Source organism: Haliotis rufescens, unplaced genomic scaffold (genome assembly GCF_023055435.1).
Source record: "Haliotis rufescens isolate VD_foot unplaced genomic scaffold, xgHalRufe1.0.p SCAF_2, whole genome shotgun sequence".
In the NCBI taxonomy this organism is placed as follows: Eukaryota; Metazoa; Mollusca; class Gastropoda; order Lepetellida; family Haliotidae; genus Haliotis; species Haliotis rufescens.
In genome coordinates this window covers 40,510,775-40,532,954 of record NW_025963890.1, presented here as the reverse complement: position 1 = coordinate 40,532,954, position 22,180 = coordinate 40,510,775, and the positions used below count along the sequence as shown (strand labels likewise).

Sequence of the window (22,180 nt, the reverse complement as noted above, 5' to 3'; positions counted from 1 at the left end):
TATCATTAACTGTATGTAACTCATCAATACCATCAGGCAATTATTCTCAGGATTTTGAAACTGTATTGATGTCCACCATTGATCAGGTGTTTACAGTGTTCCAGTCAACCGCCGTGATAAAGCTGGAATATTGATGACAGCAGGGCAAACAAAGCTGAACAAATTAGGCAATATCAAGCAACTATATAATGGCGACCAGTAAATAATCAAGTCTGCATCAGGTAAACCTGACTGAAAAGGTCAAACACAAATGCCTGTAGCATGACCTTTACAATACTGAAAACAAACGTATTTCACCTTGGCTGACATAACTTGTTTCCAATGAAGCCCATCGCAGCGGTAGTGATTAGTAAGTAAATACACGATACCGAACGACTCAATGAATAGATTTTTATTATGCCATGAAGCAAACACCTTGAAAACAACACGACAATTAAGTCATCAGAAGATAATAAATACACACTAAAACAAAAGTCCAGAAAATAACCAGTCGCGATGTTAGGTGGAAAGATTCCATTGAGCGTAAAAGGGAATTATGACTGAAAAACATAAATGTCACCAGGTTTTCACGAAGATCGTACGCATGTCCTGCCCTACCGGTAGCACCCGCCACTCAATCACACAATTTGCACAATAAGTGTCTTAGTGTTGCCTGAAGGATTCATTGATGCGACGACGGTCTGTAAACAAACCGAACAATCGAGTGATCAAGAATTTCTATATGTCTGTATGTTTCCATAAGTTATTGAGCATATTATTAAAACACCTATGTCCTACATAACTTCATTGAACATGATAACAATCACTATTATATAGATAACTCAGATTTATGTGTTTGGGATTTCACATTCAGACGTGTGATGTCGAGTTAGAGATGTTCCAAATCTGAGAAAGTTCCGTTGTCACAGGCCTATCCGGCCAAAAACATACATATTATATATAGACACAGTTGATATTTATGAAACGTATCCACCAGAGACAGGACAAACAACCCTTTAACAAATTGTGCAGAAGTCCCAGTCAGCTGCCGAGGAAGAAGCGGAAGTCTCCTGGCCACTTCCTGTCTGACATTCTCCAGTCAGTCTGTTGTAGTTGAAGAACAGACAGTTGTGGAGTCTGTAACAGTTGATGCTGCACTCCACACGACTTGAAGCATCACCACGTAGCATGGTGATAGAGGGGTCATCCAGTTTGTGGCCTTCTTTCACTTGTACCTTATTCCTCAAGCATCCACCTGTAATTATCAATTCGTATACAAACATGTGTATCTAATGACACAGCTTGTGATTTAGTGTTATTTAACGTCAGTCAGCAACATTCCAGCTCAGTATTAAAAATAATTTAACCAAGACCTTACACATCAGTATGCTGATCGGGTACGATGACGACATCGTCCCACCCGTTCCATAACTTAGCATGAGGTAATTGGGACGTATACTCCTTTTCTGTTCAAGTGATACATGTAGTGTAAACGGCTACCAACAGTTAAAAGCTGCCGATATGCTGCAGTGGTCGAATCCCACACTGACTACCATTTATTTTGAGGATGCTTTTTTTCATGTCTCGATCACGTGTCATTGTGTCAATAACATTCGATACTTTAACTTTCTAATAGAAACAAGTATTCTGGTTCGGTCTTCATAACGTTTAGGGAAGTTGGAACACCCAAGAGCCCCATTAATAAATAAATGCCTCACCTACGCCCTGTCCAAACACTTGTATCTCACACACGGTCAGGTAGGTAGTGGAGGAAACTCTCACATATCTGGCCATGACCTCTTGTTTACACGCCACAATCTTGGATGGACCTGTGAAACTGCCGAGCTGGTTGACGCAGACTTTCGGGGAGGATGCAGGACAAAGTGTAGGATGCTGAACAAAGCCCTCTATCTTAGCTTGCTCTGCATGACCTGTAACATAAAATGACAATCCTGCATATGCCGCAATCATTCTCTCACAGCTATGGTCGATGTGCATATGTCATTTGCTGATATTACCAAGGTCACTCTAATTCAAGCAAGTGAACATTTGTTTCTTTTCCTTGTTGTTGTCAATGCCACATCCGACAATATTTCTGCTACATGACGGTCTAGACGGTAGGTACCAAATGAAATCTCACCCGGATAGTCTGTTCTCCTGAACACATTGACGGTTGATATATTGTAGACATGAAGCAGGTCCACCATCCACCAGACGTTGCCATCTCGTGTAAGCATGCAGTGGTCAGAAAAGAAGTTCCCCCCTGTTCTTCCGTCCACAGCATAGGAAGAGTTGCTGCCTGGGTACGTGCTAGACTGAATGGTAGGTTTACCCAAAGCTACATTTGTCACAATACGTGCTGAAATAAAGTAGAAAGTTCGACCAATCCTTATATCGTTATAACAAAACTGTTTTAGAGAAAGATTACGTTGTAAGTAATTTTAAACGCTGGAACGTATTTCTTTCTTCACATTTATGTTATTGAAGGTTGTATATCTGTCGTCGTCGTCGTCGTAGTAGTACTAGTAGGTGAGGTGAAATGGGGTTTAACGTCGCGTCAAAGATTATTGCACTTATATAGCGACGTGCATGCACGTGTGTAGTAGTAGTAGTAGTAGTAGTAGTAGTAGTAGTAGTAGTAGTAGTAGTAGTAGTAGTTTGTTCGTTTGTTTGTTCGATGTCGAGTTACGCCCCTTCATCACCTTTGTGTTGCTGTAATCTATGATGCCCTATCCAGCTGACACGCCATGAGTTGAGCGAAGTACTAATAAATGTTAAACGCAAGACATATATCATGTTGTATATAAACAATGTGCGAATTCATAGGAACATCAAACATGAACCAAAGATGCTAAAGATTGAAAAGAAAGGTTTTAAACCAATAATATGCTCCATATTTAGGTAGTTTTGAATTTTAATCAGGATGTCAGGAGTCAACTTCATGTTGGAGAAAACACTATCTTTTTGCAAATTTCTGTCATTTAACATATTTTGAGAAATAAGTAATCAATGCTGATTTGACCTTGAATAAGAGCCTGGTGGAATGTAGGGAATGGAAAGATGAAGAAATGACTTAACTTACCTGTTGGATATGCTCCAGGAAGGAAATATACGATGCTATACAGCATACATGTCACAGACGCCATACCACAGCCACGCTGATACTGATCAAGCATCTGACTGAACATGATTTAATTGCCAATGAAGACTGAGACAGAAATAACTGATGATTAAATATGTAATATTTTTGTGGATATTGATTTAACAGGATGAGGGATCACATTGTTATTTACCATCTTAATGGCGGTCGGGACTGTATGAAGGCGAAACTCATATTGGATGATATTCATTAAACTATACATTGTGCTCACAGTGAAATCTTGATAATGTGATAGTGAAACTAATTCATGAAACAGTAAGACATACTATAAGACTGGGGCAGAGTTAGTGGGTTTTAATGCCCGGAGGCAATTTCACGACTCCCTTAGACATAAAACTTAGTATGTACACGCCAATACCGTGTGTACGTGTGTGCTTTTTTGTTTGTATGCGTGTGTGTGATCATAAATGTATGTGAGCGTGCGTACGTACGTACGTGCGTGCGTCCGTGATCTTGTTTGTCTTTGTGTGTGTTGGGGGATGTCAAATGGATTTGCCCAAATGGAATTTTCTTTTAACATCAAACATTTAATCAGACGACACCTTTGGCTCCTCTTGTAGATGTTGTCTAACTGTAGATATTTTCTACTCACAATCACATCTCTGTCTGTGCCAATCTCGCCGACCAGCAATAGCCACGTTTATAACACTGCATGATAGATTATGATAAGTAAATAGGACCATAAGCATGAAAGCCGTGATCAGAAGCTTGGAACAAATATGCCAACCGTGGTAACTTTTAAATTTGAACCCACATTCAGTGGCTCCTGGCACTCATGACATCCAGTATCGACACCTTTCACCATTGGGCGATCAGTGGCCTTTTAAACATGGGTAAAGAAACCAGCTATGCTTAGTTTCTGTGATTATGATTATTTGCTTATTCTTCCAAATGGGTAACATTGCAGCCAGGAATTCCAAGAGCTCGTGGAACTAGGAAGAGAAAAACACATGCATGTGTATGTAAAAACATAATTACTGGAACGTAGGTTTTCACTATAACTTCGCATCATGTGAACATTTCCTGACATGTGAATATTTTTAAGTTGTAGCTTTACATCTCAGCTCTTAAATACATACACTCTTCTGTATAGATTCTCTGTATTTCATGCTTCTAGGTTTGTCAGCACCATACCCGTGCTCGTGGGTTTCACCGACATGGTAAACGTCTGAGACCTGCATCACTTCAGGCTTTTCTCCCACATTAAGCTGACACGCCGCGATATAACTGGAATAATGTTGAAAGCGGCGTTAAACCCAACTCACTCACTTACTCTGTATATCATTTAATGCAAGTGAAATCAAATAACTGTGTCCCTGTGTCCATATGCTATCCGGGGACCAACAGGGACACAGCGTTGACCTCGTAGTTATTTGAAAAATAAGATAGTATTTATAGTTAATCGGGGCATCCGTGCAGAAGAGTGTACGTATTTACGAACGCAGCAATGAAATCCTGTTCACTCAAATGCTAGGTAAGTAATAGCGTGGCTGTGGTATGGCGTCTCTGACATGTAGGTTGTATAGCATCTTATGTTTCCGTCCCAGATGTTTCCACATCCCACATTTTCCCTGGCTCTTTTTCATGGTCAAATCTGCATTGATTGCTAATTTCACAAAAATGTTAAATGACTGAGATCTGCAAAGAGGTAGTGTTTTCTCCAGCATGAAGTTGACACAACGTCATATAAACTCCAAATCTACCCCTGAAATTAAATTTTGAAAAAAAGATACTGAATATGGAGCATATAATTGGTTTAAAACTTTTCTTTTCAATCTTTAGCATCTTTGGTTAATGTTTGATGTTCCTATACACATTGCGTATTTATGTACAAGATGAAGTATGTCTTGTGTTAATTCTGTGGCTTTTGTCAGTTCGAAATAGACTACTCCTACTCCTACTACTACAACGACTACGTTGACGACGACAGAAATACAACCTTCAAACCTTTAGTTCCCAATGATATAATGTGAAATTGAAAAAACTACCTTCCAGCGTTTGAAATTACTTACAACGTAATCCTTCTCTAAAACAGTTTTCTTATAAGGTTATAAGGATTGGTCATTTGTCACAAATGGGTAAACCTAACATTCAGTCTAGAACGTACCCAGCCGGCAATTCGTCCTATGTCGTGGACGGTAGAACGCGGGGGGTGGGGGGGGACCCGAGCCCTGTCTTTCCACCTAGAAGGGCTGGGTTAGCTTCAGCGAAAGCATATATAGTGGGAATCTCATTTTTATTTTCCTCATGTCCGCCATATGGTTGGAATAGTAAAAGACACATTATTTCACTTTCTTCTTGAAACGAGAAGAAGAACTGTCCTTGTTTCTTGTTGTTTAACACCAGACTCAGCAATATTCCAGCCATATGCCGGCGGTCTGTATATAATCGAATCTGGACCAGACAATCCAATGACTGACCTCATGGGCATCGATGTAGGCAATTATGATACGATGACATGCATCAACCAAGTCAATGGGCATGATCATCCAAATATTTGCTTTATACAGCAAGCCTTGGTTGCTGTTGCCCGGATCGGGGGCACGGGTGGCCCAGTCGTCTTAGGCGCCACGATTCCCTGTGCAGGGTTGCGTCTCTTGGGCACGCCAGAAACCTATGATTGTGGGTTCGAATCCCGGCATCAGATATTGCCCACAAAATGAACTACATGTTTGTCTGGTCTAGGCCGTCATGTAGCAGGAATATTGTCGAGTGCGGCATTAACACAAGGAAAAGAAACAAGCGGTCGCTTGCTTGTATTAGAGCGACCTTGATATCAGCAAATGACATAGACCTTAGCTGTGAGAGAGTTTTTGCGGCATACATGTAGGTCAATTCCAGGTCGTGCAGAGCAAGTTAAGACCGAGGGCTTTGTTCAGCATCCTACACTTTGTCCTGCATACCCCCGAAAATCTGCGACCAGTTTCACAGGTCCATCCAAGACTGTGGCGTGTGGACAGGTAGTCACATCCAGATATGTGAGATTTTCCTTCACTATCTACACTACTGCCTAGAAGTTCATTCCCCTTACACCCATTGGCAATGCGTTACGCAACACGTGTGCACCCCGTTGGTCACTCGTGTGGAACCCGTCCGCCACGCGTGTGATACCCGTGTGCAACGCGTGACACACTCATTACAGGGGGAACAAACTTTTGACCAAAGGTTGGTTGGTTGGTTGATTTGTTGTTTAACGCCGCACTCAGCATTATTACAGCTATATGACGGCGGTCTGTATATAATCGAGTCTGGACCAGACAATCCAGTGATTGATATCATGAGCATCGATCCACGCAATTGGGATCGATGGCATGCATCAACCAAGCCAGCGAGCCTGACCACCCGATCCCGTTAGTTGCCTTTTACGACAAACATAGTCACCTTTTACGGCAAGCATGGGTTGCTGAAGACCTATTCTACCCCGGAATCTTCACGAGTCCTTTGACCAAAGGAGGACCCGTGTTAAGCTGAACTTGGAGGTGGTAACAATGAGATATATTTTATTTTTTTTCCTGACGAAAAATGTCAACACACATTTAATTATATGTACTTGCTGATGTCTCATTTTTAGATGTGATTTTGTTGGACAATATGAGTACTTTTGTGGCTTCTACATGATGTTTTCGATATTGTCAAGAGAATACATGATCCTGGTAAATGTTATTGCTATTCAAATGCTTTTTGTGATTTGACATGACTTTCAGTGATCATGTTTATGAGGTTTGGCAGAGCGTTGTTTTTATTGGACCCTAATTACTTTATGATGGTTTGATCTCTTTGTCTCAGCTCCAAAGCCGTGACGCTGGGAATGGGCAGCATTTAATTAATGAGAGTAGGTTATATCATGGAGGATACACTCGAGGGAGAGGGTTCTACTAATTACCGTACCACAGAAAGATACCTGTAGACGTGAGCGCGGGGTTATAAGATGGTCGTTGCATAATGGATGCCAGGAGAGCTAAACATTGAGTGTTGTTTTAACAGGTTTGTTGAATATAATCCCAGCGCTACTGTCAATATATCTTCTACTTGATCCTGGATACATCATTTTGGCATTTACAATATATATTTTTCAACTTACAATAATGGTTTACTAGTCATATCTATTAGAGTATTTGTCAATGGTATTGAGCTACCAAGCAATAATTGTAATTTGTGGTGACATGTCAAATTAAAACATGAAGTCTCATTTAAAACATGACGTAAGTACTATAGTAAATAATGATATTCAAATCGCATTAAAATACAATGATACCGATGTAACCATAAAGCCTGTATTCCACATTCAGAGCCAGGAGGGAAAATTATTAAACAGAGTTAAGAAGCTTGCCCTTACTTATATGTAGAGACATTATCTGAATATGACTATATATGTAAATGTTACGATACTGTACCTATCTTCACGAATTATCAAAACATGGGCATAAGGTTCATGGAGACGAAGGCAATAGATACAATACCATATTCGACTTTTTAGATGATAAAGTACATTATTTGATAATAAATTCAGTTATTGATATCTAAAAACCGATTTTCTGTATCAATAAACATTTCATGATAAAAATCAAATCAAATTTGTGATATAAATTCATTCTTTGGTATCCATAAATGCAAATTTTTTCAAAAAAATTGTTTTACGGGAAAAAACCCAGTTGCGCTTCATGCGCGCTGCCCGGTTACACCTCATGGCGGGAATCAATACGTCACTTAAAAGATATGACGTAACGGTGACGTCATCCACGTTAGCGTCATCCACGTTAGCTTTCTGATTAACGCGCATCTCCGCTTGGATAGCCGCCCGCTCCAGACGTGTTTTGCCCTGTCTCATTTTAGCAACTTAAAATCAACTTAACTTTTCAAATCAAATCGTAAGTACGATCCTTTCTAGCATCTTAGTCTGTTGGATTGTTATCATTTGTGAAAATTTTCTGAATTGTAAAAAATTCAGCTACATAGAATGCCTGTGTCAGGACGTATTTTGATTGTAGGACATTCTTTCATTGCTAGACTGAAAAAGCATATTGCTTGGGGACATGATCGTTTTAGATATGATTTTGGATTGACAGGGCAAAGTAGTGTGTATTAGTTTGGGATCGGGGGATTGACATTGAATCGTCTGAAAACCATTTATTTGCGTGATTTCGAGGAGCGATAATTATTTGTATCACTACAACCCAGAAATTCTTGTTATTCAACTGGGTGGCAATGATTTGTGTCGTTCGGACGTTGACCCTCTAAGACTCGCTAGGGAGTTTGAGGATTTTTTTCAAGAGATAAAATCAAAATATAACATCATCAAGCTTGTCATCTGCGAATAATTCCCTAGGTCTTCCGATAACGCTGTTGGAGTTGGGTATGAGAGAAAACGCCTGCAATTTAACCAGTACTTGAGTGTTATGCTACCGGAGAGAGGCATGTGTTTTTGGAAACATAAGAAAATTTTTCATTCTTCCTTGTCTATTTTCCGGAAGGATGGGGTACATTTGACTGATGATGGCAATTACAAGTTGTATAGAAGTTTGCGCGGTTGCATAATTGCATATTCGGATCTGAAGGGTTTTAGCTAAGTATGGCTATCAAAGCGAAGTCGCGATATTTGTATATTTGTAAGACAAATTTGATAGTTTCCTTTTAACAGTTGACAATTTTTACTGAAAGAGCACGGCTCATTGATGTATTTGACGTATTTGGCAATGAATTTGTACTAGCAGAAGTAAGCATACCTGTATTTTTTACTATTTAACCATGGCTTGTTGAAATGTTGAAAGATAATCTATATAGTGTTCGCGGGGGATAACAGAAGTGTTGTCCTTCGCTAGAACGCTACTCTGCGGTTATGCATTTTCTGCCCTGTAGTGGCATTGTTTTTTAATCTGTCCTGTAGTGGCAGTGTGTATTATTTTTGCTCTTGCGGTTGAGATTGTTGAAAGACAATCTATTTAGTGTTCGTGGGGGATAGCAGCAATGTTTTCCTTCGCTAATGCTACTCTGCGGTTGATGCAATTTTGTGCCCTGTGGTGGCATTGTTTTTTAATCTGTCCTGTAGTGGCAGTGTGTATATGTTTGCTCTCGCGGTTAGATTGTTGAATGACAATCTATTTAGTGTTCGTGGGGGATAGCAGAAGTGTTGTCCTTCGCTAATGCTACTCTGCGGTTAATGCATTTTTCTGCCCTGTGGTGGCATTGTTTTGTTGTTGTTTTTTAATCTGTCCTGTAGTGGCAGTGGGTATATTTTTGCTCTCGCGGTCGAGAGTGTTGAATGACAATCTATTTAGTGTTCGCGGGGCGTAGCAGAAGTGTTGTCCTTCGCTAGAATGCTACTCTGCGGTTGATGCAATTTTCTGCCCTGTGGTGGCAATATTATTCTAGTTTCCTACTTCAGTCTACTTGTTTACGTTGTCTTTCAAGGATTTTGCTAAATTGTAATATACAGGGTAGCAACTCTTAAATGCCTTTGATCACATTCACGTTGTAAAACATAATTAGTTAAAAGGTCTCAAGTTACAATAAGTCAGAGTTACTTTGTTGTGGGCGATAGCTAAGCGTTCTCTTTATAATAGTGAGTTAACAAAGTAACTCGCAGTATTAGTTCTTTTGTGCAAACCTTTGCTGGTTTTTGTACTTCGTTCCAAGGTCCATTCCGGTCTGAGATGCCCCTATCCGCTAGAAGTCGGAAACGTTCCAGTCAGGCTCCGAACAACACGGTCGGCGACGTGGACCTCTGTCAGGATGAGCTTGCAGGCGCCAGTTCGTCCAAGAGACCCACTAATCGCCAGCGGCGGAGCGGGCGGGCGATGACCGAGCATCCGGAAGGAAGGACTAATACCTTAGCTATCAATGACATCAATATTGGACAGGCGAGTTCGTCAAAGAGACCCACTAATCGTCAGCGGCGGAGCGGGCGGGCGGAGATGACCGAGCATCCGGAAGAAAGGACTAATACCTTAGCTATCAATGACATCAATATTGGACAGGTTGAGGCGGTCCTTAATCCTTTTGCGTTCAATAGTATAAACCAGACTGAAATGCAAGAATTCAAATCTACGTCCATACGCTCAGGCTTTGGGGTAGGAGACAAACTTAAAGCTAAAATTTGGCAAAACGAATTCATTGAAATATCCTCACTTTTATCAGGTGATACTCACGACCAAAATCTTACAATTAATGTAAATGGTCAATCTGTCAATGTCTCCGATTCATCAAAGAAAAGGTTTTTGTCTATTGACAAATGGGTTTCTGCATTCCACATTTTTATGTCGGTTCACATTCAGAAATATCCTGAGGATGTTCAGGCTATGTTAAAGTATGTTAGTACAATCAGAGAGCTATCCCAGAAAGGGGGTAACTGGTATGCCTATGATACTAAATTTCGGAAGTTGAGGTCAGAAAACAATTTGGATTGGGGAACAGTACACTGGGAATTATGGTTTAGTGCAATTACTTCAAATTTGCAGAATTTTCGTCCCTCAAACCAAAAGCAATTTAAGGCAAAGACCTCAGGGTCTGCCAAATCTGCCATCCCAAACGGTTTCTGCTTCAGCTTTCATCTCGGACGGGAATGCAATGCCAAACCTTGTAGATACAGTCACTATTGTCCCCAATGCGGAGGTGACCATGGCTACAGTAAATGTGGGCAGAGGAAAGAATTTGGTAGACCAAACCGAGCAAACCAACCTCCCAACCCCTATAAACGTGCATACGCTAGAACATTGGCTTGAAGGTTATGATAAAGAAATCACTGATTATCTATTAGAGGGTTTCAAGTTTGGGTTTCGCATTGGATACGAGGGTAATTTAAAATCAGGAGATTGTCACAACTTAAAAAGTGCTTCAGATAACATAGACGTGGTCCAAAACAAAATAAGCAAAGAATTAAGACTAGGTAGGATATCAGGCCCCTATAAACAGTTTCCACTAAAGGATTTTCATATATCTCCCCTAGGGGTATGCCCCCAAAAATTTCCAGGTCAATTTAGAATGATCCATCACCTTTCTTATCCTTACGGTAACTCTGTCAACGATGGTATACCTGAAAAGGCGAGCAATGTACATTATGCTTCCTTAGATGAAGCAATTGACATTATTGTTAGGATGGGCTTAGGGTCTAATATGGCGAAGTGCGACATTGAATCAGCTTTCAGAATTGTACCTATTCACCCTCACGATTATCACCTACTTGGTTTCACCTGGAAAGGAGAATATTATTTCGATAAGTGCTTGCCAATGGGTTGTTCGTCAGCATGCAAAATTTTCGAGACGTTTAGCACTGCGTTGAACTGGATTGCAATTAACAAGCTCGGGATAGGACACATGCTGCATATTTGAGACGACTTCCTCATTATTTCTCAGGGCAGGGGCAAGTGTCGTTGAGAACTTGAAGCATTTTTAAACATATGCGGAGATATTGGGATTCCTTTTGCGCCGGAAAAAACAGTAGGGCCTGCCAACTGTCTCACGTTTCTAGGAATCGAAATAGATACTATTGCCATGGAAGCCAGGTTACCTTCAGACAAATTAGTTAAGGCTAGAAGCTTGAACGCTGATATGTGCAAGAAGAAGAAAGTTAGACTTAGTGAGCTGCAATCCTTATTAGGCTACCTTAATTTCACTTGTAAAGTTGTGGTACCAGGTAGGGCTTTTCTTAGGAGATTGTATGATTTAACTGTCGGGACCCAGAGACCCCATCATCGGATACGGTTAAATAAGCAAGCTAGGTCAGTATAACGGGATATCCGTATTGCGGAAACAGGCGTGGTTGTCGAATAGTGCGCTTCATCTCTTTACCGACGCTGCAGCGTCGTTAGGGTATGGAATTGTTTTTAGAAGCAAATGGGCGTATGGAGTTTGGCCAGGCTGTTGGAAGTTGTTTAACATAGCTGTCTTAGAGTTTTTTCCCATTGTGTTGGCAGTTAGATTATGGGCTGAAGAGCTAAGAGGAAAATGTATTCTGTTTCATACAGACAACATAGCTTTAGTGTCCGTTATCAACAAGCAAACGTCTAAAGAAGTCAAGTTGATGTCCTTGGTGAGGGACCTTGTTCTTTCGTGTTTGAAACGGGATATAATTTTCAGAGCGGAACACATACCGGGAAGACATAATAAGTCGGCAGACCTACTTTCTCGTTTACAGATATCAAAATTTGTCAGTCTGGCACCATGGGCAGACAAGCAGGAAACGCGGATTCCTCCGCCCCTACAACCCGAGAATTATCTATTCACTTAGATACTTTATTAGGGGCAGCTCTATGTAAGAATAGTCAGGCTACTTATACCAGAGCGTGGGAATTGTACAATGAATTCTCCCGGGATTGTCTAGGTATTTCGCCGGCGCTACCGATAGCAACACCTAACTGGGCACTATTTTTGGCGTATATGTTCCATTTAAAGTTAGCACCTTCAACAATGAGGACCTACATTTCAGCGTTAGGTTACATTCATAAAATTCGCGGTTTAGAGGACAAATCAAATTCTTTTCAAGTTCAGAAGTTGTTACATGGGGCTAAGTGTCTAAACTCTTCAGTAGACCAGCGTCTACCAATCACAGAGGACATACTGGGCAGGATGATTGACTCATTACCTGTGGTGTTTTCCAACCCTTCAATCAGACTACTTTATGAGACAATGTTTTTAGTTGCCTTTCACGGATTTTTTCGGATTGGTGAACTGACGGTGCGTAGTTCGGATGAGGAAGCGGCCTTGCAGGTGCAGGACGTTTCACTTTTCAGCTCCGCGGCCTATCTTAACATATCGATGTATAAACACAACAGCGGTAAAGCTAGCAAGATCGTCACACTAGATAAGTTAGACAGTACCCTATGTCCAGTTGCTGCGCTCAAACGTTACCTACGACAAAGGTCTCTCTTCCCAGGCCCTCTGTTTTGTGACAGATGCTTTAAACCGGTAGCAAGATCCTCCTTTAACGAGGCACTCAGAGTTGTATTTAACTTCTTAAGGTTAGATTCTACTAGATACAAAGGACCCAGTTTCCGTATAGGTGCAGCATGCTCGGCAGCAAAGAAAGGCTGGTCTGACGCAGAAATTCGGCAAAGGGGCCGGTGGAATTCAGATGCATTTAAAGTATACATTCGTGTTCAGCTGTAGAGAATAAGGGTTGTTGTCGGTAGCGTAGCTCAGCGGAAAAAGAGCCTATTTGCTGAATAGGACCAATTAGAAGTTTGGCAATCTAGAGTTTTATTTATCACTTAAATGTAGGGAAAATGCGATTGCTATTGATCTACTCATACAGAGTAGAGTCTGTTGTTCGATGTATCACTTACTATGTTATAATGTGTGTTAACTTGTTATGGTTCATTATGCCAAGACAGGGAGTTTGGTGTTTCGCATGGGCAGACACAGTTTGTTCAATTAAAGTCTGTCATTAACTAAAAAAATATTATTATTATTTATTTTTTTTAATTTTAAATTTTTTTTTAGTAGCTACATGTAAATATTTACACGTCCCAACTAGGGGCCTTTATGAATTACTTAGTAGAGTTGAGTGTTGTATGGTTGCATTTTATACCTTACCCTTATAATAATGAGCATGAGCAGACACTATGCCTCAGGGTCAGGCAATTTGCTCAATGAGTTTCATTATTTAATTCTAATAACTATTAATGTTAATAATTTTATGTTCCATCAAGGAATCTTTTACGATTTCCATTTCGTGCGGGCTATCTCAAGTATTGGTCCGCACCAATAATTAACTACAGCTGTTTTAGATTACATTGTTTACGAAATGTAGGCCTATATAGACTATTAGTACGTCATGATACAAAATATTTTATGATAAGCTAGATAAGAGATACTGCCACCAGGATTTACGTTTGCAGGCAACAGACGTTACCGAAGACAAATCCCCAGGTGGAAGTGAAGAAAGAGACTCGGGCGAACCGGTCAATACATAACACTTCCTATGGACCTGGAACGCTGTGTTATGTTTGTGTGTTTGTATCAAAGATACTCAATCAATGCAGATTGCATATATCATATTTCGTGCATAGAATTAGGGAGGAGGAAGCTGCTTTAAATTTTATTGATACGTTTCCAAAAACTCGTCCCGAGACCGTCGTCGGGTGGGGGCATAGTGTTCCACTATTCTGGCGTTGATTCCCCCACCTTTGTGGCTTATTTCATACAATTTCGGATTGATGAATTGTACGCTTAGGCGTATATACCTTGTAATAAATTTGTCCGCCTTTTGTGCGGGCCTAAACAACAATTTTCAGTGTCTGTAATTTTTGCCACAAATGAACTGGACGTTCTCGGGTCTAAGGGTTTTTGAGTATAAATGCAAAAATTTTCAAAAAATTGTTTTATGGGAAAAAACCCAGTTGCGCTTTATGCGCGCTGCCCGGTTACTCCTCATGGCGGGAATCAATACGTCACTTAAAAGATATGACGTAACGGTGACGTCATCTTTCTGATTAACGCGCATCTCCGCTTGGATAGCCGCCCGCTCCAGACGTGTTTTGCCCTGTCTCATTTTAGCAACTTAAAACCACCTCCTCCCAAGCCTCCTCCTCTCTATCTCGCTATTCAGGTTCCTTTTTCTTAGTCATGTGCGTGTATGCGTTGATTCCCCCACCTTTGTGGCTTATTTCATACAATTTCGGATTGATGAATTGTACGCTTAGGCGTATATACCTTGTAATAAATTTGTCCGCCTTTTGTGCGGGCCTAAACAACAATTTTCAGTGTCTGTAATTTTTGCCACAAATGAACTGGACGTTCTCGGGTCTAAGGGTTTTTGAGTATAAATGTATTATTGTATTTTTATCAAAGAATGAATAAATAGTAAAAAGACGCCCTATATATTGTTCCGTGTGGATTGTATTAAGTAACGCGATTGCATAGCGGTTATAGTGTTAATTGCTACTTTTTTTTCTGCATCATCATTTCTTTCATCTTGTGAAAAACTGTTAAAAAAATGGCAACTTATAATTAACCAAGGTAATAATACTTACCCGACCTGCGTTTATTTATCTCTCTGTCATTATTATCGTTAACATGTGTCTACTTTTAAGTGTTTATACTTATGCCATACATTGTACTGATTAAGGAATGACACATCATCGTAAGATATATGTACTCCATATACATGCAGCACAACGGTACTTTGATTCTATAACACAGAAAATCGTTACCCCGAATTACTGTGTAACGGTTCACCTATTGTTTGCAGACGTGTCAATCAGACAAATAAGTCAGGTGTGACAGTTATCACAATCTCACCGGTTATAAAGATTTGATACATGCCGGCTGACACTATTGAATTGAGTGAGTGAGTTAAGATTTAACGTCACATCGGCAGTATTTCAGCCATATCGTGACGAGAAGTACATTAATAATACATAAATGTATACAACATAAAAAGCTGTCAACGATGGACAGTAAAATTACTAGAATATCACAGATTAATATTTAAAACTAGCATACAACTATAAAAGATATCACTATATATAACGGTACAATATAAAAAAGGGCTATAGATCGCCAGCAGCTGAAGGTAGATCACCATGCTAGGGTCCATGGGGACTTACAGTACTTTTGCTACCTGCATGGACCCCAGCCGGATTTACATCATCCCTTCCGCTGTTGGCGATTAATGACAAATCTAGCCAGAATAAATGAACATATATACTACGTCTAAAAACGAGCAGAAATAAACATACTTTGAAAGACGTGGTCTTACATACCCTCTCAGGGGGACAATAATTTTACACTACTTTAACCCCCTTCGAGGATATAGCCACTAACAATCCCAGTTACTGGATAATTCTACCAATTATAAAAGTTATTTATTTAATTACAAACTATAACAATCAAAATTTATGCAGTAATTCGATTTCCTTTAAAAAACCAATAATTAAATGACTACTTACCTGATAAAAAAGATCCTTGATACCTGATACCTTGAAATATTTATCCCTTGTGATGGAAAAATCAATGCAGTCAAGCAGGACATGCTTGACCGTGATTCTTTCATCACAAGGGACGCAGAATGGAGGATCTTCACCTTTTAAAAGATATTCATGTGTATATCTCGTGTGGCCAATACGACATCGCCGCAAAATGACTTCTTCAAATCTGGACTGACAACCCAAGTAGGTGTAGCCAATAGTTGGTTTAATTTCATGCAATTTATTTACACCTGCTTGGGTGTCCCACTTCTTTTGCATAAGGTCCCTGATGTAACATCTAATAACAGGCTTATAGTCACTGTATGGAAGAAGAAGTGGTGTCACAGATTTGTTGAGAGCTGCTTTTGCAGCAGTATCAGCCATGGTGTTACCAATGAGTCCAACATGGCTGGGTAACCAACAGAAAACGATGTCATATTGGCCAGTAGCAAGATCATTAAACAATTCAATAATTTCGATTAAAAGCGGATGCGTACAAGAAAGATTGTTAATAGCTTGAAGGCAAGAGAGTGAGTCTGAAAATATAATGAAATGTTTATGTTTTGATTGGTTATTGATATTCTAATGCTGTGAATATGGCCTTTGCTTCGGCTGTAAAAATGGAACAGTTATCGGGTATTCGGTTTGATATAGTCCTAGATCCAATGACAGTGGCGCTGGCAACAGTGTCACCATCCTTGGATCCATCTGTAAATATAGATTTGTAGGTATTGTATGAGGATCGAAGTTGATTATATTCTTGCAGATACATTAGTGGATTTGTTTCAGATTTTTTAAAATAAGTGAGAGAAAGGTCTACTTCAGGCCTCACTAGTTGCCAAGGGGGGGTAGACAAAAGACGACATGGAGATATTAAATCTAAGTCAATATTTGCATCTGCAATGTGAGACTTGATCCAAATGCCAAGTGGCGGTACAAGTTTTGGTTTGTTGTGAAACAGGTCCTCATTAAGAGGATGGAAGACACAGTTATAAGCCGGATTTGATGGGTTTGTACGTAATTTAGTTATATACTGAAGGGATAATTTTAGTCGGCGATGTGCAAGTGAAGGCTCATCGGCCTCCACATACAGACTATCTACAGGAGAGGTTCTAAATGCCCCAAGACAGAGCCGCAGTCCTTGATGATGTATGGTATCTAATTTCTCTAAATTACTTTTTGCAGCTCCACCATATACAATTGAACCATAATCTAGTTTAGATCTAATAAGGGATCTATACAGGTGAAGTAAGGTTGCCAGATCCCCACCCCACTTAGTATTTGCAACAACTTTTAGTAGATCAAGAGCCTTCAAGCATTTAGTTTTAAGATATTTAATATGAGGGACAAACGTCAAGTGGCGATCAAAAATAAGACCCAAGAACTTGGTCTCCTCAACAACCTTGATGGGGGCACCGTTTAACAATAGTTCCGGGTCTTGATGCTGTCTATAATTTCGACAAAAATGAATACAATTTGTCTTTGCTTTAGAAAATCTAAAGCCATTTTCAAGTGACCACTTTTGGATTTTATTTAGGCAAAGCTGCAGTTGCCTTTCTATTGTACGCATGTTTTTGCCACGACAAGATATGTTGAAGTCATCTACAAAGAGTGACCCATCAATTGAGTCATTCAGTACCTTGGAGAGACTGTTAATTTTAATGCTGAATAAAGTGACAGACAAGATACTGCCTTGTGGGACGCCCTGATCCTGATTGTAATGATCAGATAGGGTTGAACCCACACGGACTTGAAATTGTCTGTCGGTTAAAAAACTGGATATAAACTGAGGTAAACGACCTCGCAATCCAAAATCATGAAGATCTTTTAAAATGCCATGCTTCCAAGTTGTATCATAAGCTTTTTCTAAATCGAAAAAGATAGATACAGCATGCTGTTTATTTACAATGGAATTTTTTATAAATGATTCTAAACGCACAAGATGATCAATGGTACTTCTATTTTTCCGGAAACCACATTGTATATCTGTAATGAGATGATTGGTTTCCAAATACCAAACTAATCGATTGTTCACCATACGCTCCATAGTTTTGCAAACGCAGCTAGTGAGAGATATGGGACGGTAATTTGATGGATCTGTATGATCCCGTCCAGGTTTTGGTATAGGGACTACAATTGCATCATGCCACGAAGGAGGAAAAATCCCCGATGTCCAAATATCATCAAATATAGTTAAAAGTGTCTGGAGACATGATTCAGGCAAGTGTTTTAACAGCTGATAATGAATATTATCACTTCCAGTTGCAGTATCATGAGCTTGCCCAAGGGCGGTATTGAGCTCATGTAGTGAAAATACTTCATTGTAATCTTCACCATTATCAGAGAGAAAATTAATCTTTTTCTTTTCCTGTTGTTGTTTAAATTTCTGAAATGTGGGATCATAGTTGGATGATGAAGAGTGCTTGGCTAAAGTTTCACCTAATTTATTTGCTATGTCGGATTTATCCGTTAATATATTATTACCATCTTTGATATGTTTAATGCTGGATTTAGAACCCTTGCCTTTAATTCTTTGAATCATATTCCACACTTTAGATATAGGTGTGCGTGAATTGATTCTAGAGACATAATTTCTCCAAGACTGACGTTTATTCTGTTTAAATGTTCGTCTAGCCTTTGCACTATTTATTTTTAAATTATTTAGATTATGGACCGTAGGGTGTCGGCGGAAAAACTTTTCTGCCTTTTTCCTACGCTTTCTGGCCTGTTTGCAATCATCGCTAAACCATGGTTTGCGAATGTGCGGGTTCACAGAGGATTTAGGAATGGTTTCATCAGCTATGTATTTCAACTGTTCAGAGAACATCTGAATAGGGTCTGGAATGTTTTGAAAAGTTTCAGGTTTCAGTTTTTCAAAACAACGGGTATGAAATAAGGGCCAATTTGCTCTATTAAAATTCCACCTTGTTGAAGGTGGCTCATCAGTTGGAAGAATAGTTTCTAGTAATGTGGGAAAATGGTCACTTCCACACAGGTCATCATGAACGGACCAGTCAAATTCATTCAGTAAATTGGCATCTGTTAGTGACAGATCCAATGCTGAATAAGTTCCTGTTGCAGGATGTAAGTACGTGTTAGAACCATCATTAAATATACATAAATTATTGTTTGTTATAAAATCTTCAAGGACCGTGCCCTTAGCGTTGGTATCAACACTACCCCACAGAGGGTTATGTCCATTGAGGTCACCCATGATGACACAGGGTTGAGGGAGTTGGTCAAATAAAGACTGAAGATCAGCCTGCTGAAGGGGAGAAGATGGTGGAATATACAAAGAGCAAAGTGTGAAGGCGATGTGAAAAGTTAGCCGGACTGCAACGGCTTGAAGATTGGTGGTAAGAGGAATTTCTCTATGGATTATGTCCTGTCTCACCAAGATTGAAGAACCACCAGTGGCTTTTGCCCCTGGAGGTGAGAAGAGGTTATACATGTTATATTTCCTGACATCACATTTATCTGTGTTCTTAAGATATGTTTCTTGTAAACACATAGCTGATGGTTTAAAATCTTGAATTAAAAGCTGTAAATCATTAAAATTATTCCTAAATCCTCTACAATTCCATTGAATTAAGTTGTACGATTGAGTCATGGTGGCTCAATCGGTGAACGCTCACGTACACGTGAGGAGGAAGGACTCCTACTACTGCTCTGTGACGATGGGGTGACATCCATGTCAAGAGCATCAAAGGAGTTATGAAAAACTATCTCTGAAGATGAGGAGTTCCTGGTTGACTGTTTTTTAAGAAGTTTTTTCCTTTCTTTCCTGGTCAAAGGTTGAATGTCTGGTTCTACAGCATCCGATTCCTTAGTGACAAGCACTTCAGCAGCAGACACTGTATTGTCTGGTTCAGAGAGATGCACAGTTTGGGTGGAAGATGTTTTAGAAGTTATGCTGACAGGTTGATCTGACAATACCCAGGACAACTCTGTCTGAACAGAGATTGATTAGGTTTGTGTAACAGGACGAGCAACAGCTGCAGAATATGTTTTATTTTGTGACGTTGGAGGAGATTTGTTCTCAACAAGCTTCTTTGCCTCATGAAATGACATGTTATTTTCATGTTTGACCTTCAGAATTTGTGATTGGGTTTGCCACACAGGACATAACCGTGAAGAAGCCAGATGTTGTCCTTTACAATTTGCACAATTTATCTCTGCATCACAATCGGTGTTCTCATGTCCACCGCCGCAACGTTGACATATCGCAGAGTGGTTACAATATTTTGAGCCGTGACCAAACTTTTGGCACTTGAAACATCGAAGTGGATTGGGGACATACACCTCCACTCCGATGTTCAGATAACCAGCTTTGATAGACTTAGGCATTGTTGAAAGTGCAAAGGTAAACAGATATGTATTGGACGGGATGATGGCACCGTCTCTAGATTTCATAGTGAAACGCTTCACTGCAGTCACACCTTGTGTTTTTAATTCATCTGTAATGTCTTGCTCCGACATGTCGGACAGGCAACGAGCTCTGTCTCGAACAATGCCTCGGCAAGAATTCAAAGTTTTGTGCACGGACACAGCAACCTCAATATTTGCAAATGTAGTTAAAGATAGCAGGTTGAGAGATTGCTGTCTCCGTGTACACTCAACAAGAAGAGAGCCACTGCGAAGACGCGTCACATTCTTAACTTCTCCACAAATTCCAGATACAGCCTTGGAAATGGCAAAGGGATTAAGTTTGATTGGTTGTTTGTCAGCTGCTTCTATGACAATAAATCGGGCCCATGAATCTAAAACAGGAGATGAATTATCAGTTTCATCTAGATCGACATGTCGTCGTTTGGAACGGTTTGAACCAGGGTATTGCTGAGCCATGATGAAAGAAAATAATTCAACACCCCTGTTCCCCACCCACCATGGAGTGCCAAAAAAGCGATGTTTTATTGCACCGGATCTCCAACATGCAAACATCAGGGATACAGAGGTGGTATACTCCAGTAAAAACAACATGAATAGCTGAATTTGTCTACCAAATATAATGCCAGGCTGGTTCGGCCCATGACAGTAACTTGGAGACAGACAGAACTCAGAGGTTGATAGTACCAGATTGGCCCATGAGCCACCGCCTTCTGGCATGGGACTCTAGGCAAGTTGATTTCATACATTAATAACATATACACATACCCAACATTCACATACATGTAAATTGCAATATTTGAATATGAACATGTTTCATACACAGGGCATGGCGTGACCAGCCGATTGATAGAACCGGGCCCATTCTACCACCCGTCTAGGCGAAGTAAGGGTCAAAGTGGTGTATTGGGCAAAGGAACGCTATTCCTGGAACCAGTGCCCTCAACCACCAGAATCCCGTCCTCCGCCGACACAGGGGCGCAACCCACGGCAAACAGGTTGCCCAATTCGGTCGCCTCATACGACCAGCAATGGGGTGCTGTGGAATTATTCTGCCCCGGTTCCACACGGGGGAAGAGCTATTAGCGCTACCCAGCACTCACCACGAGGAGGTTGCTCTTCACGAGTGCCTGACACTATTGAAGGGTCAGTGATTAAGACAACAGATCAATACACACGCTTCCTATTCACTTTAGTGAACTTGGAAAGTGGTGATGAATTTTGATATTCATATTATTATAATCTGTCAAACTACATACATATGTGTGTTAAATCATAAAATTCAAAGGGACTTTTCCCTACACCCATCAATATCTTAATGAATGAACAAAGTTTATTGTATGGATAATATAAAGATCTCACTGGGTATATGTTTTGCATGCATGACAGATTAAGGGAGAAAGGAAATATTTTCCTGAACGTTTCCAATAACTAGTGGAGGAAATTGGAAATGGCTGAACCTGTAGATAGCGTCAAATCCGTGATAGATTTGACAGATCTCAGAAGGTAACATTCAACAGGCTCATTACCTTGTGATCATGTTAACGTTTTTCTTAACAGTTGAAAAAGAGGGAAGAAATTTGAAGTGAACTAAATTGGAAAATGACAAGAAATTATTAGTCAATGTTTTTATCATAAAAATCTCTCTATTCGGTAAACACAGTTGTTATGTACTTTCAAGAGGAATCCCAAACCTTAAAATCCCTTGTTATGATATATTATGTCAAAGTGAAAATAAAAAATCGTTAACGTG

The 22,180-nt window shown here is 40.0% G+C and overlaps 1 protein-coding gene across 2 annotated transcripts in view; it reads right to left on the bottom strand.

Moving 5' to 3' along the window:
- Nucleotides 1-373: 373 nt before the first annotated feature.
- Nucleotides 374-22,180, bottom strand: part of LOC124114483 (fucolectin-like) — a 34,578-nt gene continuing 12,771 nt past the window's right edge. Inside the window, exons 1-4 of one of the 2 annotated variants that reach the window (XM_046475063.2) lie at nucleotides 3,062-3,147; nucleotides 2,120-2,338; nucleotides 1,698-1,910; nucleotides 374-1,234 (exon numbers count right to left, since the gene is read on the bottom strand). In XM_046475063.2, the coding sequence (XP_046331019.2) occupies nucleotides 996-1,234; nucleotides 1,698-1,910; nucleotides 2,120-2,338; nucleotides 3,062-3,125 (735 nt within the window). In that variant the 5' untranslated portion in view covers nucleotides 3,126-3,147 and the 3' untranslated portion in view covers nucleotides 374-995. Of the gene's footprint in view, nucleotides 1,235-1,697; nucleotides 1,911-2,119; nucleotides 2,339-3,061; nucleotides 3,148-22,180 lie in introns of those variants that run through there. The other variant, XM_046475062.2, reaches the window with a different exon arrangement.